Source organism: Haliaeetus leucocephalus, unplaced genomic scaffold (genome assembly GCF_000737465.1).
Source record: "Haliaeetus leucocephalus isolate CR32 unplaced genomic scaffold, Haliaeetus_leucocephalus-4.0 Scaffold536, whole genome shotgun sequence".
NCBI lineage: Eukaryota > Metazoa > Chordata > Aves > Accipitriformes > Accipitridae > Haliaeetus > Haliaeetus leucocephalus.
Window position 1 is genome coordinate 1299190 of NW_010972972.1, and position 20353 is coordinate 1319542.

Genomic DNA, 20353 nt, shown 5'->3' on the forward strand with positions numbered 1-20353 from the left:
ATAACCCTCACTTCAAAGGCCAACCCAATTAAGGTGCAAATTATGTGGACTGAATCTCACCCTGCAGTTTCTTTTGGCCTGTGGATAATATACAGCTGTAGATTACAGTCATCTACACCGCCCTCTGCTCCTGGCTCAGCTCAGAGAAGACTGGGAACTGAACAAAATCAGTGGAGCCTCACTCGCAGGTGGTTGGGATAATAACAAGTTTAGTAGAAGATTAATAAAATATCTGTTTTTAATTTTGTATTCCCATTAAAATATTGATCCTTATTGCATTAAAGTCCGCAAAGCTGGTTTATTCAATCATAATTACTCAGATTCTATGTTATGAGCAAGTACCACCCAAAGCAAGACTGGCAGTAAAAAGTCTCATAGATGGCAGCTCCACCCACAGGTAGACATATATTTGTCCAAACTGTAAGACAAATAATTTCCAGTAATTAACAGATTTCTAAAAATAACCATTTATCACAAACAATGTAAAAATACAGAGCTATGTATTTATTAGTAATTTGTACACCAATAAAAGCTCATTGTCCCCTCCTATTTTCATATGTTCCTATTTCTAATTACTGCTTGCCATTTTCTGACCCACTCTTGCTCTAGGAGGATATCCTATCCCATCTTCCACAGCAAAGATAACAAAACTGAACAAGAATAGGGCCTTGACTGGGTCTAAATTCCCTCCAAGAGAATGAAGTTGGACAATGCTTTCCATTATAACTTGAGCTTGACAGCGTAAATCGGGATGATCTCATGGTATGATGTAAGCTTTGGATTCCTCAGATCAGCTCCGTGTTTGGTCACAAGTGTCCTACGAGGTCTTGGGTCAGTCACTAAAGCCTTTGTTCAGATCAGCTGGGTTTTGTGATCTGTAAACAAAGTCCCAGCAGTGCCATGGCGAGCTGGGCACCACGCCGCAAGGACGGCACTCCTGTGTTAGTTAGACATGGACGTTAGATGTCTCATTCTCACCAAACACACGTACTGGGATGCTGCTTAGGTCTCAAATGGGAGACACTGGACTGTATCCTGATGCAAGGTTAGAGACCACTGTACACACAGACACCTAACACTTCTTTTTGATGAAATGGGGAATATTAGTTACCTCCCTATTCCAGAGGAGAGCTGCGAAGGTGTGGTCTTCAAAATAAAGAGGTACTCCTCTGAAGACCATCTAAATCTCTCAGATTGGTTGTCCTTGTTGAAAACTCAGGTATCAACTCACGAAATATAACGTTGACCTCACATAACACATCCATTTTAGAATGCTTTATACACCCTGTGTTATGAGCAAAAATTAACAGTCTAAATTCCTCATCTAATGAGACTTTATACAGAAAAGCAGCTGGAGCTCCTGCTCATAAACGCCTTGCTATAATTACAAGATAAGCAAAAGAATTAGGCTTTCTAATCATAATAAATTACCAAGCAGAAAATGTAATAAAATCTAACAAGGTCTCTCTATATTGCATTGTGTTAATAGGACCTTTTTGTATTACCATCTATTGCAAAATGCTATGCATGCAACTAATTAAGTGAAGTGCGTTTTTTTCTCAGGTTAAGTAGAGCACCTACATTTCTGCAATTATTATACCTTTGGCAAGTCTGTCCTGGTTCTGTTCCCATTCAAAGATGGGAAGAGAAATCAAGTCAGCATTATAGCAAGTTTTGTGTGATCGCTCTCAAGTGCATTTAGCAAATGGTCAAAATGGCCAGGTAAAAGAGCTTTCTAAACAAACAATGTTTTGCACAACCATAGTGCCTCTCATCCAAGGACTTCAGTGCATTTGATAAATATTAATTGACTCCCATACTGCTGCTTTGAAGTAGGCAAGGGATATATTTAAGTATCACTTCATTTGCTACTGAAATGCATTCCCCCTTTCCGCTCTTGAGCAGGATGCAGCAGCTGTTTAACAACACGCATGAATATTAAACAAGAGTTTTAGAGAAGAAGTAAGGAATACTTAATCCAAAAGAACCCCAGAGGGATTTACATGGGTAGAAAGCAATTACTTAAAGCAACGGCCCCCAAACTCCATGGCTGATTCTGTTCTCCTTCAGCCACCTCCGTTTTAAATTTAATTTTGCTGGGGCTATTAATAATATTGGAGGATCTTGCATACAGCCTGTCACCTCTGAGCTGCAGAAAAGGGGAACCCTGGCACAAAATCTGGGCCAGAACTGGTAGAATCTTGCTTTTATTCTGACAAAATGAGCCAGGGGACATAAGTGATCACAGTACAGTAAGATTTTGGCTTTATACTGCTGAAAGAAGATATGAATAGCTGGTTGGAGTTGAGAGGATTCAATAATTAAGCCCTCAGACAGCTATTCCTCCCACCCAAACACTAACTGACGAGACCTTGTTTTCAACACATCCCACTCAGTACGGAGTACCGTACTGGGGAGGAATGGTCATCGGCTGGCTCGGGGTTTCTGCCCCATTTCTCTTGGTGGTTGCCTCAATGGGTTGCACATGGCAGGGAACGTCTCCTGCCAGCGCAGAGAATTCGCCACCTGGAAGTCACAGTTTGGGGGAAAACTGTGGTTTGCACTATGTCATCTCAGCCTCGTGTCCTGCATTACGGGGAAACCTCTTTACAGTCTCACAGTGCATCATCTATTTAATATCTAGCTGTCTCAGCATGAAGAATAAGTTCTTGCTCTGGCAGATGAAAATTATTAGAGAAGATTCAGATTCGTAACAGGACAAAATTCACCAAGCAGCCATTCAAAAACTGCAACAGGGACATTGCCATCTGTGCAGTAGAAACCAGATAGAAAGAGCAGACAGCTTTCCTTTACCATGAAACATCATCACCAGTCGGTTCTTGTGACAAAAAGAGAGGGCATTTAAACAGAATGGGCATTAGTTTGGTACCTAACTGCATCTACAAATTTCTTTACTATTTCAATAGTCTCTGTTGGAATGGGTGGAGGCATTTTGCCAAGGAAATCTCCAGAGTTATTCCTGTAAATATGTCATTTAAACACACTTTGTGTACTTCAAATACAATTTTTACAGGCTTTTCCTAAACTATATTTGAGAAATTTAACCGGCTAGCCCATTCTGATAGGCTATCCAAATTATTTGCTTAGTTTTACACCAAATCTACATCATCACTACCAGTTTCAGTATTAGGATTACATTAACAGCTTAACTTGTACTTAGTTATTAACGACAAACAATTCTGGCAGGCGAGCTAAACATTCATCTTAACTGAAAACATTACGCCTTTATTTTTCCATCAAATTAATAAACGAGGTCACCAGATGGCCTTTTTAGGATCATCGAGTTGGGCTTCTTAGGTCTTATGTTCCTTGTGTGCTTCACCACAAAGCTAAAAATCCTTAACATTGCCAGCACATCTCATGAATCGTTAGTCCAGCGCTGGCACTCTCACATGAGCAAAATACCTCCAAAAAACTCTGAATTACACAAACACAGAATCCTTTCTTGAATCAGGTCTCCCATATTCACAACACATGACAGCAGACCTGGGACCACAGGTTAGAAGTGATGCACCATGGAGCAGTGGTAGAGGGACCTTCCATTTGACACTCATTAATGAATCCGTTCCCCTAAAACCAATTATTTCTTAGAAAGGTCAAGTGTCTTTTACTGAATAGTTAATTTTGCAACCAGGTATTCAACCTGCCGGATGGGCACTATGGTCACATAAATCACTATTTTATACAGTTCAGACTTGACCTAGCAGAATATAAGCATCTTTTTCCTCTTTAGCGTTGAGGAATGGGAACAGACCTTTGTATGGCTGATATGAGAGAGACGATACCAGGCAGTACTCTGCTTGACCTGACAATAACTGTCTGTAGGGACACCACTCTTGCATTTCTGCAGAGGGTTTCCCGAAAGGGAAAGCAAATCTTACATGTTTTCCCAAATCCTTTAAGCTTCTGACCACAAAACCGTTCTACATCCCCACCTTGCATTGAAGAGATTTGTATTTCGTTTAGATATACAGCACAAAACTGTAGCCTGAGCACATGCTAGGCATCTGGACGAGGTTTGTCGTTGGTGCATTTACACCACCTAGTCCCTTGTAGGCTGATCCATAGGTAAAGCACGTACATACTACTGCAATACGGATCTTAAATGGGCTTACTCATTTCTATGTTGACAAATCATTCATGCTAGCTTCCTGGACATATTTATCTTTACCTAAAACTATGCAAATCTTTGGACAGCTAATGAATTAGCACAAACAGATGTTGCTAAGAGATGTTGTGCTCCTGCTTGCTTTGGCATCATGGCTAGTTGAAAATTTTTGAGCAATTCCAAAAGACAGTCAACAGCTGGAAGAGCATTAAATTGGAGTTCAAAACACTAGGAACTCACAGGTATTCACAGGATAAACTTCATGCAGTAAAAGATAAAGCATACCTGTAGGACCCTTACACCACATAGCAATGTTTTCTCTGATCTCACAAAAGCCCTAGTGATATTCAGAAGTCATTATACACTTCTGCTAGGCGATCCATGACTTTTGAAACAGAAAACACTATGCTTACTGTGGACAAAATAAAATACCAACAGACATGTATATTTGAAATCAATGTTACCACAAGATGTCACTCTAAACTTTATTTAGAGAAAGGGCTTGACTACTTCAACTTTAAAGAGATCAAAGTTACTTTTTTCCAACTATATTTGGTTTCTTCCAAATTGTATTTATAAAACTTAAAACATAGATTAATGGCTTATAAGGACAAAACAACCAAACAAACATGAGACAGTCTACCACACCAAAACTCATTGGTAAACCCTCAGAAGGCAGGCTGGGTATGAAATGACAAGAATAAAAACAGAGCAGTCTTCTGGTTTTAGGGGTTAAAGAACAAAAAGAATGAAGTTACAGTTCTACATTGCAGTTCAACACTGGAGATTAAAAATAATTCAAGAAAAGGCAAGACTCGGGAGAAAATACCTGGTACACAATGCAACTCAGTATCTATCCCTCTGTCTCACTGTAATTAGGTCAGATTTCTCCTGCTATCTAATTACTACCTGTTTTGAAAGATACTCCCCCACAACCATTCCTCCTACTACCTGCAGGTACCTGGATTCTGGGAAGACAGTGAATCTCCTAACAAATTCCCTGATGAAAATAAGCATTCATATATATGAATATATATATATATATATATACACATAAAAATATGCAATTTTATCATGTATGTGTATAGATATATGTGCAAGTGTATATATACATAATACTGTGAATATATGTAATTTGTATGTAAATATATATATATATATATATTTATATAACCAGAATTTTGGCAGGAGAAAGCAACAAGGGCACTCTTGAGCCACGTGCCCACGTATCTGCAGTGGAGGCAGAGGACCAGCCCAGGACATGCAGCACGGCAGTGGCAGAGCCACGATCAGGAGTGAGTCCTCCAAGCAAAGCCATTCTGACACCATCTGCTCTGACATTTCCATTATCAGTAGCATATCGAAAATGATGGTGATCCCAATCCCAGTACCTCCAAGAAATACACCTTCAAAACACTTATTTTGCAGAAGAAAACCATCTAATTCATCTAAACCATCTAACTACTGGGACACTGGGACGAAAATCAGATCTAAGAGAAAGGAAATGGTACCTTTGGTAGTGTCAGCACCTCTATTAGCTCAAGCAGCGAAGGCTGGTGTGAAGTGTCCGACAGTTTTGACCTCGATTAAAATACGTGTGTTATCAATATCATCACACAACGGAATTTCCAATGAGAAGTTCTTTTTACTATCCTTAAAGTCTAGGAAATCACCATGTAAAATTAACTTCAAAACACTGATAAAGTTGTAAAGGCAACTCCCAAAGTTAGAAAGTGTCACAATTTAAGTATATGGCCACATACCATTTTTCTCTCTGCTCTGACACTTTATTCAGTATACTGAAGAGGTCTGCTCTGGGGAAGCTGTCTGAGCAACCTTTGCACCATTTACCTCAGGAACTGAAAGGCTGAGAGCAATAAGAAGATTTCTTGAAGGTTCTTTAGCTTAAGAGCATTAAATGCCACCCCAGGAATTAAGACGCTACCTCTGACTCCTACAGAGAGTCTCAGTGATGGTCAGGAAGTCATGTACGCTGTATTTTTCCAAAATGATCACCCACCAGATGATCCTCACGTTTTAAGTGCCCAAAATGAGACATTGGGACACTCTTGCTGGAATAGTGATACACCCTGTTGCAGCCGGAGCTGTGGTCAGACATCAGAAGTGTATCAGTTCAGAAGTTTCTCCAGTCAAGCCTCTAAAATAAATAGATATTTTAACCTCTATTTCTCAGGGCTTCGGTACCACCTCCGCAGCACAGAACTACAATCACCTCATCACACAGTAAATAACGACGGGAAAGCAACGGATTAAATACCTGCTCATAAGCTGAGTCCTGCCCCTTCTGCACACTGAATGAAGCAGGATTTTTGAAGGAAAACAGTTTGAGGTCAAATAAATATGAAGTATCACACGGTATGTATGTACAGGAATTGAACTCAGTTCACAGAAGCTACCTTAGTTATAGCACTGCCCTACTTCTGACCACAGACCTAATTCTCTTCTTTTCACATTGCTTTGAAATACCACAGATTTTCTGTGTAACATAACATAATGATAATTACTATAAAAAGTATTTTCTATTTCTAATGCCTGGGATTTTATGCAATAGTGCCTTAATCAACTACATCAGCAGAAATTCAAAATCACACAACTATGATGACAAAATGGAGACAGGAAAGAACAAATGAATGACATAAATTCAGTCTTCTTTGAAAAGAGCTCGTAATTATCTCAGTGGCAGATCAGGGTGACAGAGCCCAAACACAGTCGCAGAAAATGGACCACACGACAGAATAAACACACAATGGGAATCAACAACACAGTCTGCAGTATTTCTTGTCAAGACATATTTTAATACCCAACAGAGCTCCAAAGTACAGAATCATACCTGAGAAAACTACAGTAGAAGTTTGACATAAATATGATATCCACTGTTACCTATTACTATATATATATATATATAGTAATTTATGTAAGTATTATATATGTGTGTGTATATATACATAAATACATGCATATATCTGTCTGTAGGATTACTAGTTTACTTTCATGCATCTTACTATTCAGTGCTCAATCCCAATTCCACTGACTCCCACGACACTAGAAGGACAGGGTTAAGAAAAAGAGTCCTGAGATTCCAGAAGAACCACAGGAGTGGCACCAGGCAACAGAATTGGCTCATTTATAACAGCTTTGAAAACTCTAAGGTATAACACTCTTCAAGGCTAAAATGTTTCTGTGATTTCAAAATTACCATGCAGTTTCTTAAAAAGTTATATTCACTAAACAAAAATCACATCACAGTCTAGCCTAAAATGACTCCGCAGACCAAAACATTAGAGAGGCAGAACAGCTCTGCTATTTTAGAGACATAAATAAACATTGGGATTACTGACAGAACAGCTTGCTCCAGATTATTTTCTTCCATTTTATTAGTAGATGTACAAACTACATTAGCGAGATATAAATCCAGCCTTTCTTTATTTAACACCAAAAAAAATCTATCTCATTGTTCTTTTATATTCCCTCAGCTTGAAAAACGAGAATACATTATTCAGAATAAAACCAGATTATCTAAATGCATCTCTTAATAATTTGCCTCTAGTTCTCATCACAAACCAATAATAAATGGCTATCCCTATTTAATGCAAAGAGAAAGAAAAGCTTCACACTGGGACAGCAGCCACACAGCAACAGCTGCTGCAACTGCATTTTATTAATTCTAATTATACATGGAATCCATATGGTCAAGACACACTTTAAAAAAAAAAAAAAAAACACTACAGGAACAAAAAACGGCTTTTATTCCTTGCTGGATATTGAAAACTAATAAGCTCAACAGTTATTACATTGCTCATATTAAAAACTCATCTTAAAAATGGTTTATTTCCAATGCACAGCTTTTGCATTTCGAAAGAGAAAAGTCCACAAAGCTTCTGAATTCCTTGCCTGAGATGTAAATGCTATCATTCACTGGTTAAAAGGCAGCAAAATATGAGCAGAGGGTTGCATTAGGATTACAAGTGATTATGTATTACCTAGATTGTATCAGTGCTGTAATCGGTTTCTCCTTGTACACAGATAGGTTGAGAATCCAAATACAGACCTGTGCTGGGATTCTGAATATTTCAGAGTCCATCAGCATTCATATCCAGCAGTTTTGTGCAATTCTTTAAGGAAAAGGTCAACAGCCCATATGAGATCCCAATCAGAATTCCCACAAATGTAAGAGGTATCAGAGCTTTGCTTTGGGGTTGAGGTATTTTCTGGTAATTCACAAGCTTTTAATATTTAAATTCTTTCAAACAAAAATCAATTTGGGGTACCTACACACGATTCCCACATCTTTGCACACACACCTTCTCTCAAGGTGGAAAATTACCAAATTACTTTAATATTAAGAAGTTGTTGTGGGAGGGCTACTCACATCTCCAGGTTGGCCAGCAAGAACAGGGAGAGCCATGCCCTGGCCCTATTTGCTCCTTATCTCTAACCAGTAAGGCATCACGGTAACACCCAGTAAGTCCCAAAGGCAAAAGCAATTCTGAGATTTTGGGAGATACAGAAATATTTCAGATCCTCCATCACAGACACAACTAAGAAAGACTAGGTAACATTTAAGCCCTCGGTGAAACTCCCCTCTCTGGATATTTTCAGCCTGATTTCCCTAGAGTAACGTGATGTCTGTCTGTCTTTTTCCTGGATGTGCATCCGCCTGCCAGCTCTCACCGGCTAATTTTGAACCCTCTGCCCAACGTCAATGCAACTTATAGAAGCGAAGAAGCCCCACGTCCTCCAAAGGATCTGCAGGTACCACGGGGTGGGGAGAGTTAGAAGAGCCAGAGAGAAATGACGACACTGCAGGGGAAATTGCACTGCCATGGAAGCAAAAATAGCGGTGGGCCAAAATCCACTGGAAACCACTTATATTAGATCTGCCTTTTTTTTTTTTTTTTTTTTTAACAAATGGTTCACTCTGTGTGACCAAACTTTCACTGGAGAACCGCAAGGGTTAGCTCCTCAAGCTGGCTGCGATCCAGCCCCCAGCTCATTAAAAACAAAAACGATGACACGGCTTCAAACCATCCCGAAGATCTAGCACTGCTACCTTTAGCTCTTTTGAGAGAAAGCGCAAATTTGCTTACTAAGAGAATTGGACTTCAAGAATAAAAGCAGCTGCAGCTGTCTTCAGGCAAAACAAAAGCTGCCGTTGAATTTAAATTTCAGTTCTGCTGTAATTTATGCCGCAACAAAGAAAGATGCCAGTTCGGGAAAGTAGGACTCTGTGCGGAGTAATAACAGGCTTCCCCATTGTCAGAGATGTCATTTGAGCGCCTCTCAAATGTGACAGAGCACTGAAGGGTTTTTGCACATTTCTTTTGCTCCTCGACGTTTGTAATAGTGAGGGAGGGTTTCAATATTTTTAGAAACAGCTATAGAAGAATCTTTATTTCTCAGTCAGCGAAGGTCTGAATATAAATCTCTGGGAGAATCACTCCAACCCATGATCCAAGGCAAGCGAAGTCAATGGGAGTTTTTTCTTTGACTTTGTGAACGCTGGACTCAGGCCCTCGGCGAGAGGATTGCCCAATGTCCCTGGGTCGGACGCAGGCTGGGCTGCACGGGATTAACTCCCGAGGAATTCAGTGTCATTACAGGAGGTGAAATAGCCTGACATGACCAGAAACAAGCTAACTGAGATTAAGGCTAGAGAACAATGACGTACGAGATCAATGACCTTACGTTCAGGAGCACTGTAAGTAGCTAAGCGTACCGAACACATAAGCGAGCTAAAAACATCTACCGAGAGCGAGCTTGGCAAGTATGAATAGACAACACCCGGTTGTGCTTTCCTATTGAAAAATTTCCCAGTACAACAATTCATTTAATATCCTTTTGGTCCCTGAAACACTGACATAGCACTAAGTGCTGAAACATGGTTCCTCCTGTGGATTGAGAACGATTGGTATTAGCATGGGCCACCATTGCCTTAGAAAGGTGCTTGTCAATCACATTGCCCATTTTGATATCCTCAACTCTAGCAGCGTTATCAGGAGAGTTGTGAAGTTTGGTGTTGCCTTGTTTTCTGTGGTGCCATGAATGTCACATCTTACATTCGCTCGAAGGAAGAAGTACAGAAGAGGTGTTGGTGGTTGTGGAAAAAAGCCTGAAAATACGACTGCAGTGTTTCTTAAAGACAGATCATAGAAGCAGACAATAACAACCAGTGGTATTTTATAGATTATTTCTATGCCTTTTGTGCAAATCTCTTAAGCTTTTTAACACTGAAGGCCAGCGCTACCGTGTATGACTAGCACTGGATTTTTGAGGTGTTGCATGACACTGACTTCTCCTCTGACATCTATAATTCTTCAACACCTACTTCGGTGCAGGCTCCATCTCCAGCCCAGGACTGTGTTCCAAGTCTCCCGCTTTTCTCACTGTTTATCCTGCTGTTCACATATCTGCTCCCCAGTCCTGACCCACCTCCTTCCCTCTAGTCTCAAATCCTTCTGTCACTATTTAAAGGGTTTCTCCTTAAGCACAGCATGCCTAAATAAGTTCCTTCCCATTCTATTAGTTGCCTCTACATTCTCCTTCTCTCTATATGGTCAACAGCATAATTATTCTTCTCAGCATTAAAGCCTACAAATGGGGGGACTTTTTTATCATTATTCTCCGTTGACATGCATGGCTACATCTATCAAAATCTTCCCCATTTTTCATACTTAGCATTCTCCTTTTGTGACAGGGGTATGTTTCAACGTCCCATCATTACTCCTATGATAGGTTCCTCTCCAGTTTCTTTCATATCTAAACTATCCTGAAATTTAGCCATTGCCCTAAATGCAAGGGGAGTTTCAGTCCCAGCTCACGGCTTTGTAGGCACCAAAGTCAATCAAACCAAGACAAATCCTTAGAAAATCAAGCTCTTGACTTGCTTCATGCTTACTATACTAAATGTTTGCATCTGTCAATGGCTATGCTATTTTTTAATAGATATGTACCTGCCAAAATAATTAAAGCAAAGGAGGACTCGCTTTGGCTGTCTTAAATGGCTATATTTTATGTCCTCCTTATATACCCTATCTGTCCTATAGCACTCTCTAGCAACATGGAGGACCGCAAGTTATAACTATATTCCTGGAAGTTTGGATACTCATATAACACTATTGAATTATACTGCCACTTAATTTATTGCAGAAGAATAGCCTGACTTCCATTTTGACTTGGTTTAAAAGACATTATCACTGAGTGAGGTAAAGAGTCTAAAAAATCCTTCTTATTAAAACCACAAAATTAGATCCTAAGTCTCTAAATACAGGCTGTGGCAGAGATCACCAATAATCTGTAATGTTTACTACAGCAATTTTTAAGACAGGCTGCTTTATAACATCCACATTATTTTGCAGGAATGGTAAAATACCATAAAAAAAAAGAAAAAGAAAAAATAAAGGTGATGCAGATTTTAGCTGAAAATAAGCCATTTTAAAATTCAGGCAAAGTTACGCAAGCATGAGAAAAAACCATAAGACATGGTTTCAAAGTCCTCAGGAAATACGTCATCCACTGCACATTGGGTTTATCCGAATTTTAGAAAAACCTATTGAGATTAGTTTTTACCTAATGCTGCATAAGATGATTACAGCTATTTGTGGCACTTTAATTCCTGCTAGAAACAAAATGATATTTTATAGAGATGTATCTACAAAAAAACCCAACCCTGACATAAACCTCTTTCATCCATTCTCATTCTGCAGAACGGCCTTCTAAGCTGTAAAATCATGCACTTTTCTTAATGAAGTGAAGGCTAGACAAATACATAGCAGAGGGTTTTAGAAATAAATTGCACTAAACTATGTATTGCATTATAAAAACTGATTAAGTTTCATAAAGAACAGAACTTCAAAAAAAAATGTTTGGTCATTTTGACATATCCAGATGACTATTATTCTCTTTCATGGTTCTCCTTTTTTATCTCTGCACAATGCCTCCAAGATGCCCCATTATGAGACAATCCCAACAAAAAAGGCTTTTGGATTTCCACAGGTTTCATTTCCTCTTCCTTGTAGGGTTTTAAAAAAATAAACGTTCACATCAGAACAACATGTGCTACAATTTGAGAGGAGCCTTTGATTTTAATATCATCTAGCTACGGATGACCCTACAAAAAAAAAAATCCTTACGAGCTCATAATAACAACGGTACCGTAACTCCTCACCGCGCATAGGATTGCTACAATACTTTTGGTGAAAATAATTTGGAATTAACTTAAGAGTAATGTCAATATCTGAGTATGCGTTCTTCCCCTTGCACGTTCCTTCTGAAGAGTTTCTCCTCCTCCCTCCTCTTAGGGCTGGATTTTCAAAGCATTGTGTTTCAGCCACTGGAGCGTAAATGGGACTCCAGAGACTGCAGCTCCACATGTCGCTTTGAAAATGTGCCTCTTAGCAACTAACTCAGCTGTAACCGAACACGGCGACTCTAGCAAGAAGTCCAGCAACAAGAACAGCCCGAAGGGAGAAGGAGATGCTTTTGAACCCAAATTAAAACGTAAAAGGACAATCCTTCAATAACCTTTCTGTAAATCACTTACAGAGCTTTTACTTCTGTATTTGTAGTCACTTCTTGCATGTGTAGAATATACGTATGAAAAATATTGAATCCTCATTTTTCTCATGTTACTCCCCCATTCAGTAGTCAACAGTTAATATTTATGAAACACATTGAAGATAAAAAACAATCACGCGCGCATTGAGAGCCCGAGTTCAAAGATGGCTGGTTGAATCAAACCACACAAGCATAAATTTGAGAACAAAAGGAACTAGACAACAGTAGATTTGAAAAGTGCCTCTAATTATAATTATTTTTGTTTATCTGTTCTTGTTATACTCAATTTAAGACATCCTACAGATTTTTAAAGCATTTTGGAAGTTAACGAGAATTGAACACACACTTAAAGGACAGGGATAGTTACAACAGCTGAATTTATTTGTAAAGGAATTAAATTCTACCAAAGCTGTAAGACCTACAAAAACTGAATTGGGCACATAAAATTATGTTAACTTTATGCCTGGTAGGAATGTGCACTTCTGCATCCAGGTTAATGATTCTGTACAAAAATCACATTTTTCATTAGTAGCTACAGCCTAAATATTGAAAAGGTCAATCAATTCTGGATAAAACCAATGTTTGACAGCTGTAAATGAGATCAAGTTTTGGAAAGAGATAAACACTTCGACTCAGAAAATTAATTGTAATTAAGATTAGGTACTAAAAAATGGATGCTTTCAAGACCATTAGGCATTCTGTAAATGTAAAAGACAAAGGAACATTAGCAGTACAGAACTTAAAAACAAAGCAGAAGTTCTGCCTTAGGTATTTCTTTGTGTGGTGGTCTGATTTATAGGTGAATGGAAGAAACTATGACGGGAAGCTAAAACAGATGTCATGGAAGTGGGGTTTTTTGAAATACCTATTATGCAAGAACCTCATTATTGATTGTGCAATAAAATCATCTACCACACTTAAAAAACTGATGAGGTCACTCTTTTGTATTATTCCAGAATCTAGACCAACCAAATAGCAAACCAAATGGAATAATGAGAGACTTTGAACACATCTTGCAATTCCCAAATCTCTTTTATAAAAAGAAGCATTTAAGAACAAGAAAAAGACATCCAAAGGCCTACAAATTAAAATGCTATCTAGCTTCTGTAACACCACACTCCTCAGTCTGTTATTGTGGCAATCAAAAGATTTCATTTATTCTTTGAATTCAACCTTAATGTAGCTATAATCACATTTTCATTACTGGCATATGTAATACATCAACAAATATTGCAGTGTAGCCACACACAAAGCACACATGTTAGAACACTTTGAAGGATTACTTCAAAGTACTGCAGGAGTAAATGTATAGCTAATGTCACTTCTGTGACCTGTGTACTTCTTCAGCACATACTTCTATATCCATAGTTATCTTCATAAAAATAACATAGAAACGTCCCATCATTTTTTCATTCTTTAGTTCAAATCTATTTATAACTATTTGGTAAACACCATTCAATTATGAATCTATTTCCTTTTTTGAAGAATACAGAGCAATTAAAAAATATGTAGCATTTATAAAATAAAGCTAATCACTTTAAAGAAGGTGAGAGAAATTAAAATAAAATAGCATTGACATTAATTACTTCCATTTGCAGGAAATGGTAGAGACTGGTAATGTACATTTTTCATAAATGCTACAGAAATTACTGAAACTCTTCTGGGACCTCCATTGTCTTCACAGTAATAGTGAAGTATTGATGTGCTTCTATGATGTGCTTTTATGATAGATAACCAAAATTTTTCCTTAACTGCTACTGATTGTAGCTCTGCAATGAGCACAATTGGTACTCCGGCTTCAACCAACCACAACTTGGAGGTACGTGTGCTTCCACAAACATCGCCTGTGTTAAGCAATGTGCCCTTCAGACTAGTTCTGCACAAAACATACAGATGTTTGTGAAGGAAAACACCACCAAGGTGCCAATGCAATGTGAGCAAGAGGGCAGAGGGAGGTAGAGCAAGGGTGATGCACAGTTACTGTCACCATTTCCCATCACTGGCAGCACAGGCACGGCACAGGGGACAACAGGGATGCTACAGCAACCGGGTACGTTCATGACCTTGAAAACATTATATATAATAACTTATGGAGGTTATTTTATATAAAGCTCCAAAACACCAAGTGCTTGATTTTGATAAATGCCATCATTTACAAGGTGAAATGGGGACCTTCAAGTAAATGGAAGAAAGACTGAGCGATACGCCAGCACGTCTACTTGAACGCTGCAACACTGCACGAATGGGAACGTTCTGCCAAAGTTTCACTGTGTCCTTGAACATTTTTCTTGACTCATTTCCAAGTTTCTTTGGCTGACACTTTTCACAGAAACTTAATGCAAAAGACACAAAGATTTCAGATGCTACTTGGTGCCAGTGAAATCAATGAAACTTTGGCCATTAACCTGTGTGGAGATGGCTTCATCTTCAACTTTGCATAAACAGTTATATCCTACTCTGGTTCAGTAACTTCCATTAAACAAAGGAAAGCAGCAAGGTTTAGGAGTAACTATTCGATGCCTTATCTTGCATGAGTTTTTTGTTACTCTTTCTTACACTACAAATAAGACAATACCTTTGAAATGTCAGGACAATGAGTTTCCCCACAGAGAACCTGGAAGGATCATCTCAATGTGCTGTTCCATTGTAAATACAAATTAAATAGTGACCAATAAGAAAGTTACTAGTTCTGACCTAGCTCTGGCTTTCAAGAACATACATCTACTATTAAATATTAGTACCTACCTAGAAGTGCTTGAAACAAGCTGCTCTTAAAGATGCCCATCACCTTTCTGATGGCTTTTTTCAGTTGTTGCTCTTCTGGCTTCCTTAGTTTTTTACAGTATTCTTCCAGCAGCACTAAAGCTCGGTCAGTATCTAAAAATGAACAAGTAGAAAAAAAATATTTTATTGGCTCTGGAAAGTATTTAAATGTTCAAATATTAACTTCACATTTTTAAAGGCATTGTTCACACACATAAGGAAGATTTACAACAAATGCTGTTGCATTCTGTTGTTAGCTGTATGCCGTGAGCAACATAGGCAAAACGGAGAGATTAACCCAACACCAAAACAGGAAGATTACTGCGTGTCTGAGCTCTCCCTGCAAAGGGAAAACGATCTTTTGAATGGCTTCTACAACAAGTGTTTAACTTTCATTTATCCAAAACCAGCTGGAAGCTATGGGGTATGGACCAAATTACAATTTGCAGAAGCTGCAAAATTATAGACAATAACCATTATGAATACCCATGCAGGAAAACTGGCCTTAAAACATATTCAGAGAAGACATGAGTTTGCTTCGCATCTGCAGCACTCAGTTCTCTGGTCTCTGAATAGCAAATGTGTATCTGAAAGGCAGGTGTCCAAAAGCGTGGTTGTTTTTTTTCTCTTCCCTCACTACACAAAATTGCTATCTACCTCTTTGGTAAAAATGAGACTTTGATAGCAGACATTCATTCATGTGTTGGCTCAAATGTAACAATCCAGCCTTTCTGTAAGAGTCCAGAGAAACAGAGCTCTGTTTCTCCTGCTGCTATTATCTTTGTGTAGTCATTTGCCAAGAGCATGAGTGACATATAAAATTGTATGAAATCCAAACATCACCATCTTACATATAAGAAAATAGAGGAAAATGGAGAATCATGTTTCACCTTTCCTTCTCCCCATCCTAACTAGCTCACAGAAATGTCCACACACGTATGTATATGACACTGAGATATTTGCACATGCTTTTGTAATTATATTGCCAGCAAGCTTGCAATAAGATTACCAAACAGTAAAAGAAATACAAATTAATAATTATAGTGAAACAAGTACCTCAATCTAAATCTCTTACAGTAGAGTTCAAAGCAAGCTTCTTTACCAGGAGAAGTTCAGACTCTTTAGTTAGATTAAACTCAATAAAGTACTGTAAAAAGGCTTGGAAAGGCAAAACAGAACTGCTTTTATCATTCTTTTTTCTAAATAACTGAAAGAAAACTCCTTTTTCACTATATAAAAATTGATCATCTTTGTTCATCCAAGGATCTTGAACAGGATCCCTGTAGCCTGGGCCTTGTGGTGTGACAACTAGAGGAGTTCACAGTAGGAGCAGAGACATGACTTGTGTTCTGTAAGTTGGTAACATTCTCAAATTAAAAAGGGGAAATATTTAATCAATTATTAATGTTTATGAAGATGCAATCTCTTTTATTTCTCCTTACAGAAATTCTGGCTGGTCACAATCATTTTACCAGAAAAATGAAAAACACAATGAATATAAAGGAATGGTATTTAAATGTCTGTGTGTACATATATGCGTGCACACGTATATAAAAATATATGCATATATCACATATATATGAAGATGAGGGAGCATTTTATAGCAGTGTAGACATTTATACAATGAAGGAGCTCACAGTTCCCTGCTGCAATCCCACCTGGAGGGGGGTTTCCAAGAGGAATCCCTTCTTTCCATGAGAGCCGTCCCTGGGGCAGGTAAGGCTTAGGCAATTACCTTGTTTTCACCTAAAGCCAGTAGTCCGCTTAGGACCCACTTACAGAAAGAAAGATCCACTCTTCTAAAAGCCAGGTCACAACACCTGGGCTGGGTTCCCACCATGGATCACCCAAATCAAAAGCACAGCCTCGAAACAAAGTTCTGGGTCCAAGTGGGATATGGTTAGGATATTCCCAACAAACGGCTGGGAATAAAGAACTAATTCTACATGTGAGCTCAGCTTCTTTTGCCTTGAAAACCCCAATCGCATCGTAACTTTCACTGACCTCATGACTGTCTGACCCACCTGTGACGCCGGTGCTGGCATTTATATACTGAGAGTTCCGGCTGCCCTCAATAAAATAATTACTTAATAACTTAAAGCACGGGTTGGAATCAGGCATTCGCCTTCCCCCCAGTACAGACAGGCATATGCAATGAATACATAATTATTTATATTAAATTGAAGCAGCAGAGAGTGGTGGAAAACCACTGCAAAGTATCCAGTACTGAGGATGCTTTTCAGAAGTGGGCTATCTGAGAAATCAGGAAAATGAGATTTGAATGCCTATGCCACACCACAGAGATGCCCTACCACTCCCTCTTTCTTAGTCACTTGGTGAAGTGTGCTGACATCCCCTCCTTCCTTCCCTAAAGTGTATGGTTCTTATTTTAAAAACCAGCTACAAAAAAGTAGCATCCTTTGAGGGTATGAGCAGAGTTTTTATTTTCACTTAAATTATTATTTTTCAATTCATCAAGATGAAAAAAGCCTACTTTTGGTTGACCCCAAAACAGTCCTAAACTCTACAAACTGAACAACCAGCAACAGATCACAGTTCTAGTGTTAAATCTAAATCCTGGCTAAATCCCAAATCAAGTAATTATCTTCCTGCCTAATTTTCCTCTCTAGCTTTAATAGGATACATTCATTTTTACTCTCTCCCTAAGCTCCTGCATGGAGTTGCAGCTTTTTCCCGCACAATCCCACTCGGCAGCAGTGTATCTAGTTTTCCAAATAACCTGTGATGTCTTGCCATGTGCTGGGAGATCCAGTCACCCCCAGGCTGCCCTGCTTTTGCTGAAAGCCACCACTGATGTTCTGGTATCAACTGGAAACACATCTTGACCAAGAATATTGTAGCGTGTTGGGGAGGGGGCTGTGTAACCACTGCTACTGGAGTGCTCCTGAAAAGCCAAGGGGCTTACAGAGACTATTCAAATCTCCAGTCATTTTGGCACTAATTAGGCTGTCAAAAAAGCAACCTTCAGCCTTTTTGACAAACCTTACTGGTTATAAATTACTTGGGACTTGATCTTCATAAGGATTTGTACAGTATTTAGCACGATGGGGCATAATCGTGTTCAGCGACGCCACACAACATTCATACCTCTGCACAACAATCAAACAGAAATATGAAATAATACAATATGGTATGCCTGAAGAATACTAAGTACTCTCTCCAAGATAATAACCATCTTCAACTCCCAGTTATACCCAAAGCAGATGAGGACATCCAGTACTTTGCCTTTTGGCGCTGTCTGACAGCTACAAAGCATAAATAATATTCAGCAGCAAGAACTGACTGCCTGGACTGCAGCACAATAGTCAAATAAGAACCATATTCCCTGCCACCCAAATTAAACCAAAGTTTCTGAAGCTGAATTCCCACACATTCTTCTCATTGAGAAGAATGGCAGACCGGTGGTTTTCACGAAGGACTGGATCTCTGGATGTATGGGATTACAATATCCAATGGAGCACACGGTTAATCTTTAGCAGCCAAAATAAATCCTGTACCTTACAGTCGGAGTATATCATAAATACAACCAAAAATTCCTTTTTCTATTGTACCATTATTCTTCAATGCTGATACCAAACCCAAATTCAAGCAAGACCACAAATCCACTGAACACACAATTTAATATCCTAAGCTGTGAGCCTCCGTGTTGATCCTGAGTAGGTCCGTTGTCTGCTAACAAAAGACTACTGAAAAGTCAGTATCAGCTGTGTCCCATGAGGTCTACAGGACATAGTTCTAGTTTTTCTTACCATTTCTTTGCATATTATGACACTATTTTTAAATTGATCCTATTGGCTTTGAAAGATGACTTTGACAAGAACCATTCAGAAGATACAGTCCTACAAAAACTCACATGTATGCTAGACAGTATATGCATTATTTTTGTGTTTAAATAAATCATACTCAAAACATCTTAATACAATAATAAGAAAAATTTCTTCAAGCTTTTATGGTCCTACAGTATCTTGTCCAAGAGGTTATCAGTTAATCCAAACTAACTAACAATTCTGTAAATTTTACTGCTTTATCACTCCATAATTTTTTAACCAGTTCATAAATGTTTGTGGTTTATGTTACTGACTGAGGAATGGGCAACTGCTACAATACAACAAACCAGAGATACATGACACTGAAACAAAGCTGTAGATCAGTAACTTTGCTTATTGGATTTCTTTGGAAAACTTTTTCCTCCCTCAAACAATCTAAAGTTCTACCACCCAAGAAATTATGTATTTTTTCTTGTACAGAATGAGTCTCTGCTTAATGTAATATATTGATCTATATAAGAATCAAAACCAGGCAAATCCTTTCCTTGGAGTTATTTTAGATGGGATCATTAGAGAATAATCCACACTTTATAGTCCCCACACTTTATAGACACACTTTTATGTATTGTAGATTTTTTAAAGCTCCACAAGTAGACAGTTACACTATAGAGCCAAAAAATCTGTTGGGGCAATGCTTATACGCCTGATGAAACAAATAATAAAATTATATAGAAAATACATTGTTAATACAACCCAAGTTATATTTTAACAAAATGTAGCTTCAGTATAACTTCTAGAGAAAAAGTTTTCCAGGGACACTGTCAACAAGAAATGAAGCCATACATACAAGCAGGTACAGAGTAATGTATACTATATATCAGGAGAAATGAGATTCTCACCAATAAAAAATTGTTTCCTAAAGCATCGCTCTTAAAATGTATGCTACACATATGAAAGACTAAATGTCACATATTTAAAAGCAAGAAAGGAAATTCTGCATTTATTTTATCATTTACTTTGATAAAATTATGCCAAAATCAATTCTACCTTAGCTACTTCTCAGGGTCTGTATCCGAGACCTGGATGCCACTTGCAATAC

General features: G+C 38.4%; 1 protein-coding gene across 1 annotated transcript in view; it reads right to left on the reverse strand.

The window, feature by feature from the left end:
• Positions 1–20353, reverse strand: part of DLG2 (discs, large homolog 2 (Drosophila)) — a 1012119-nt gene that overhangs the window by 979083 nt on the left and 12683 nt on the right. The window contains exon 2 of the mRNA XM_010576558.1: positions 15449–15580. Coding sequence (XP_010574860.1) covers positions 15449–15580 — 132 coding nt within the window. The remainder of the gene's footprint in view (positions 1–15448; positions 15581–20353) is intronic.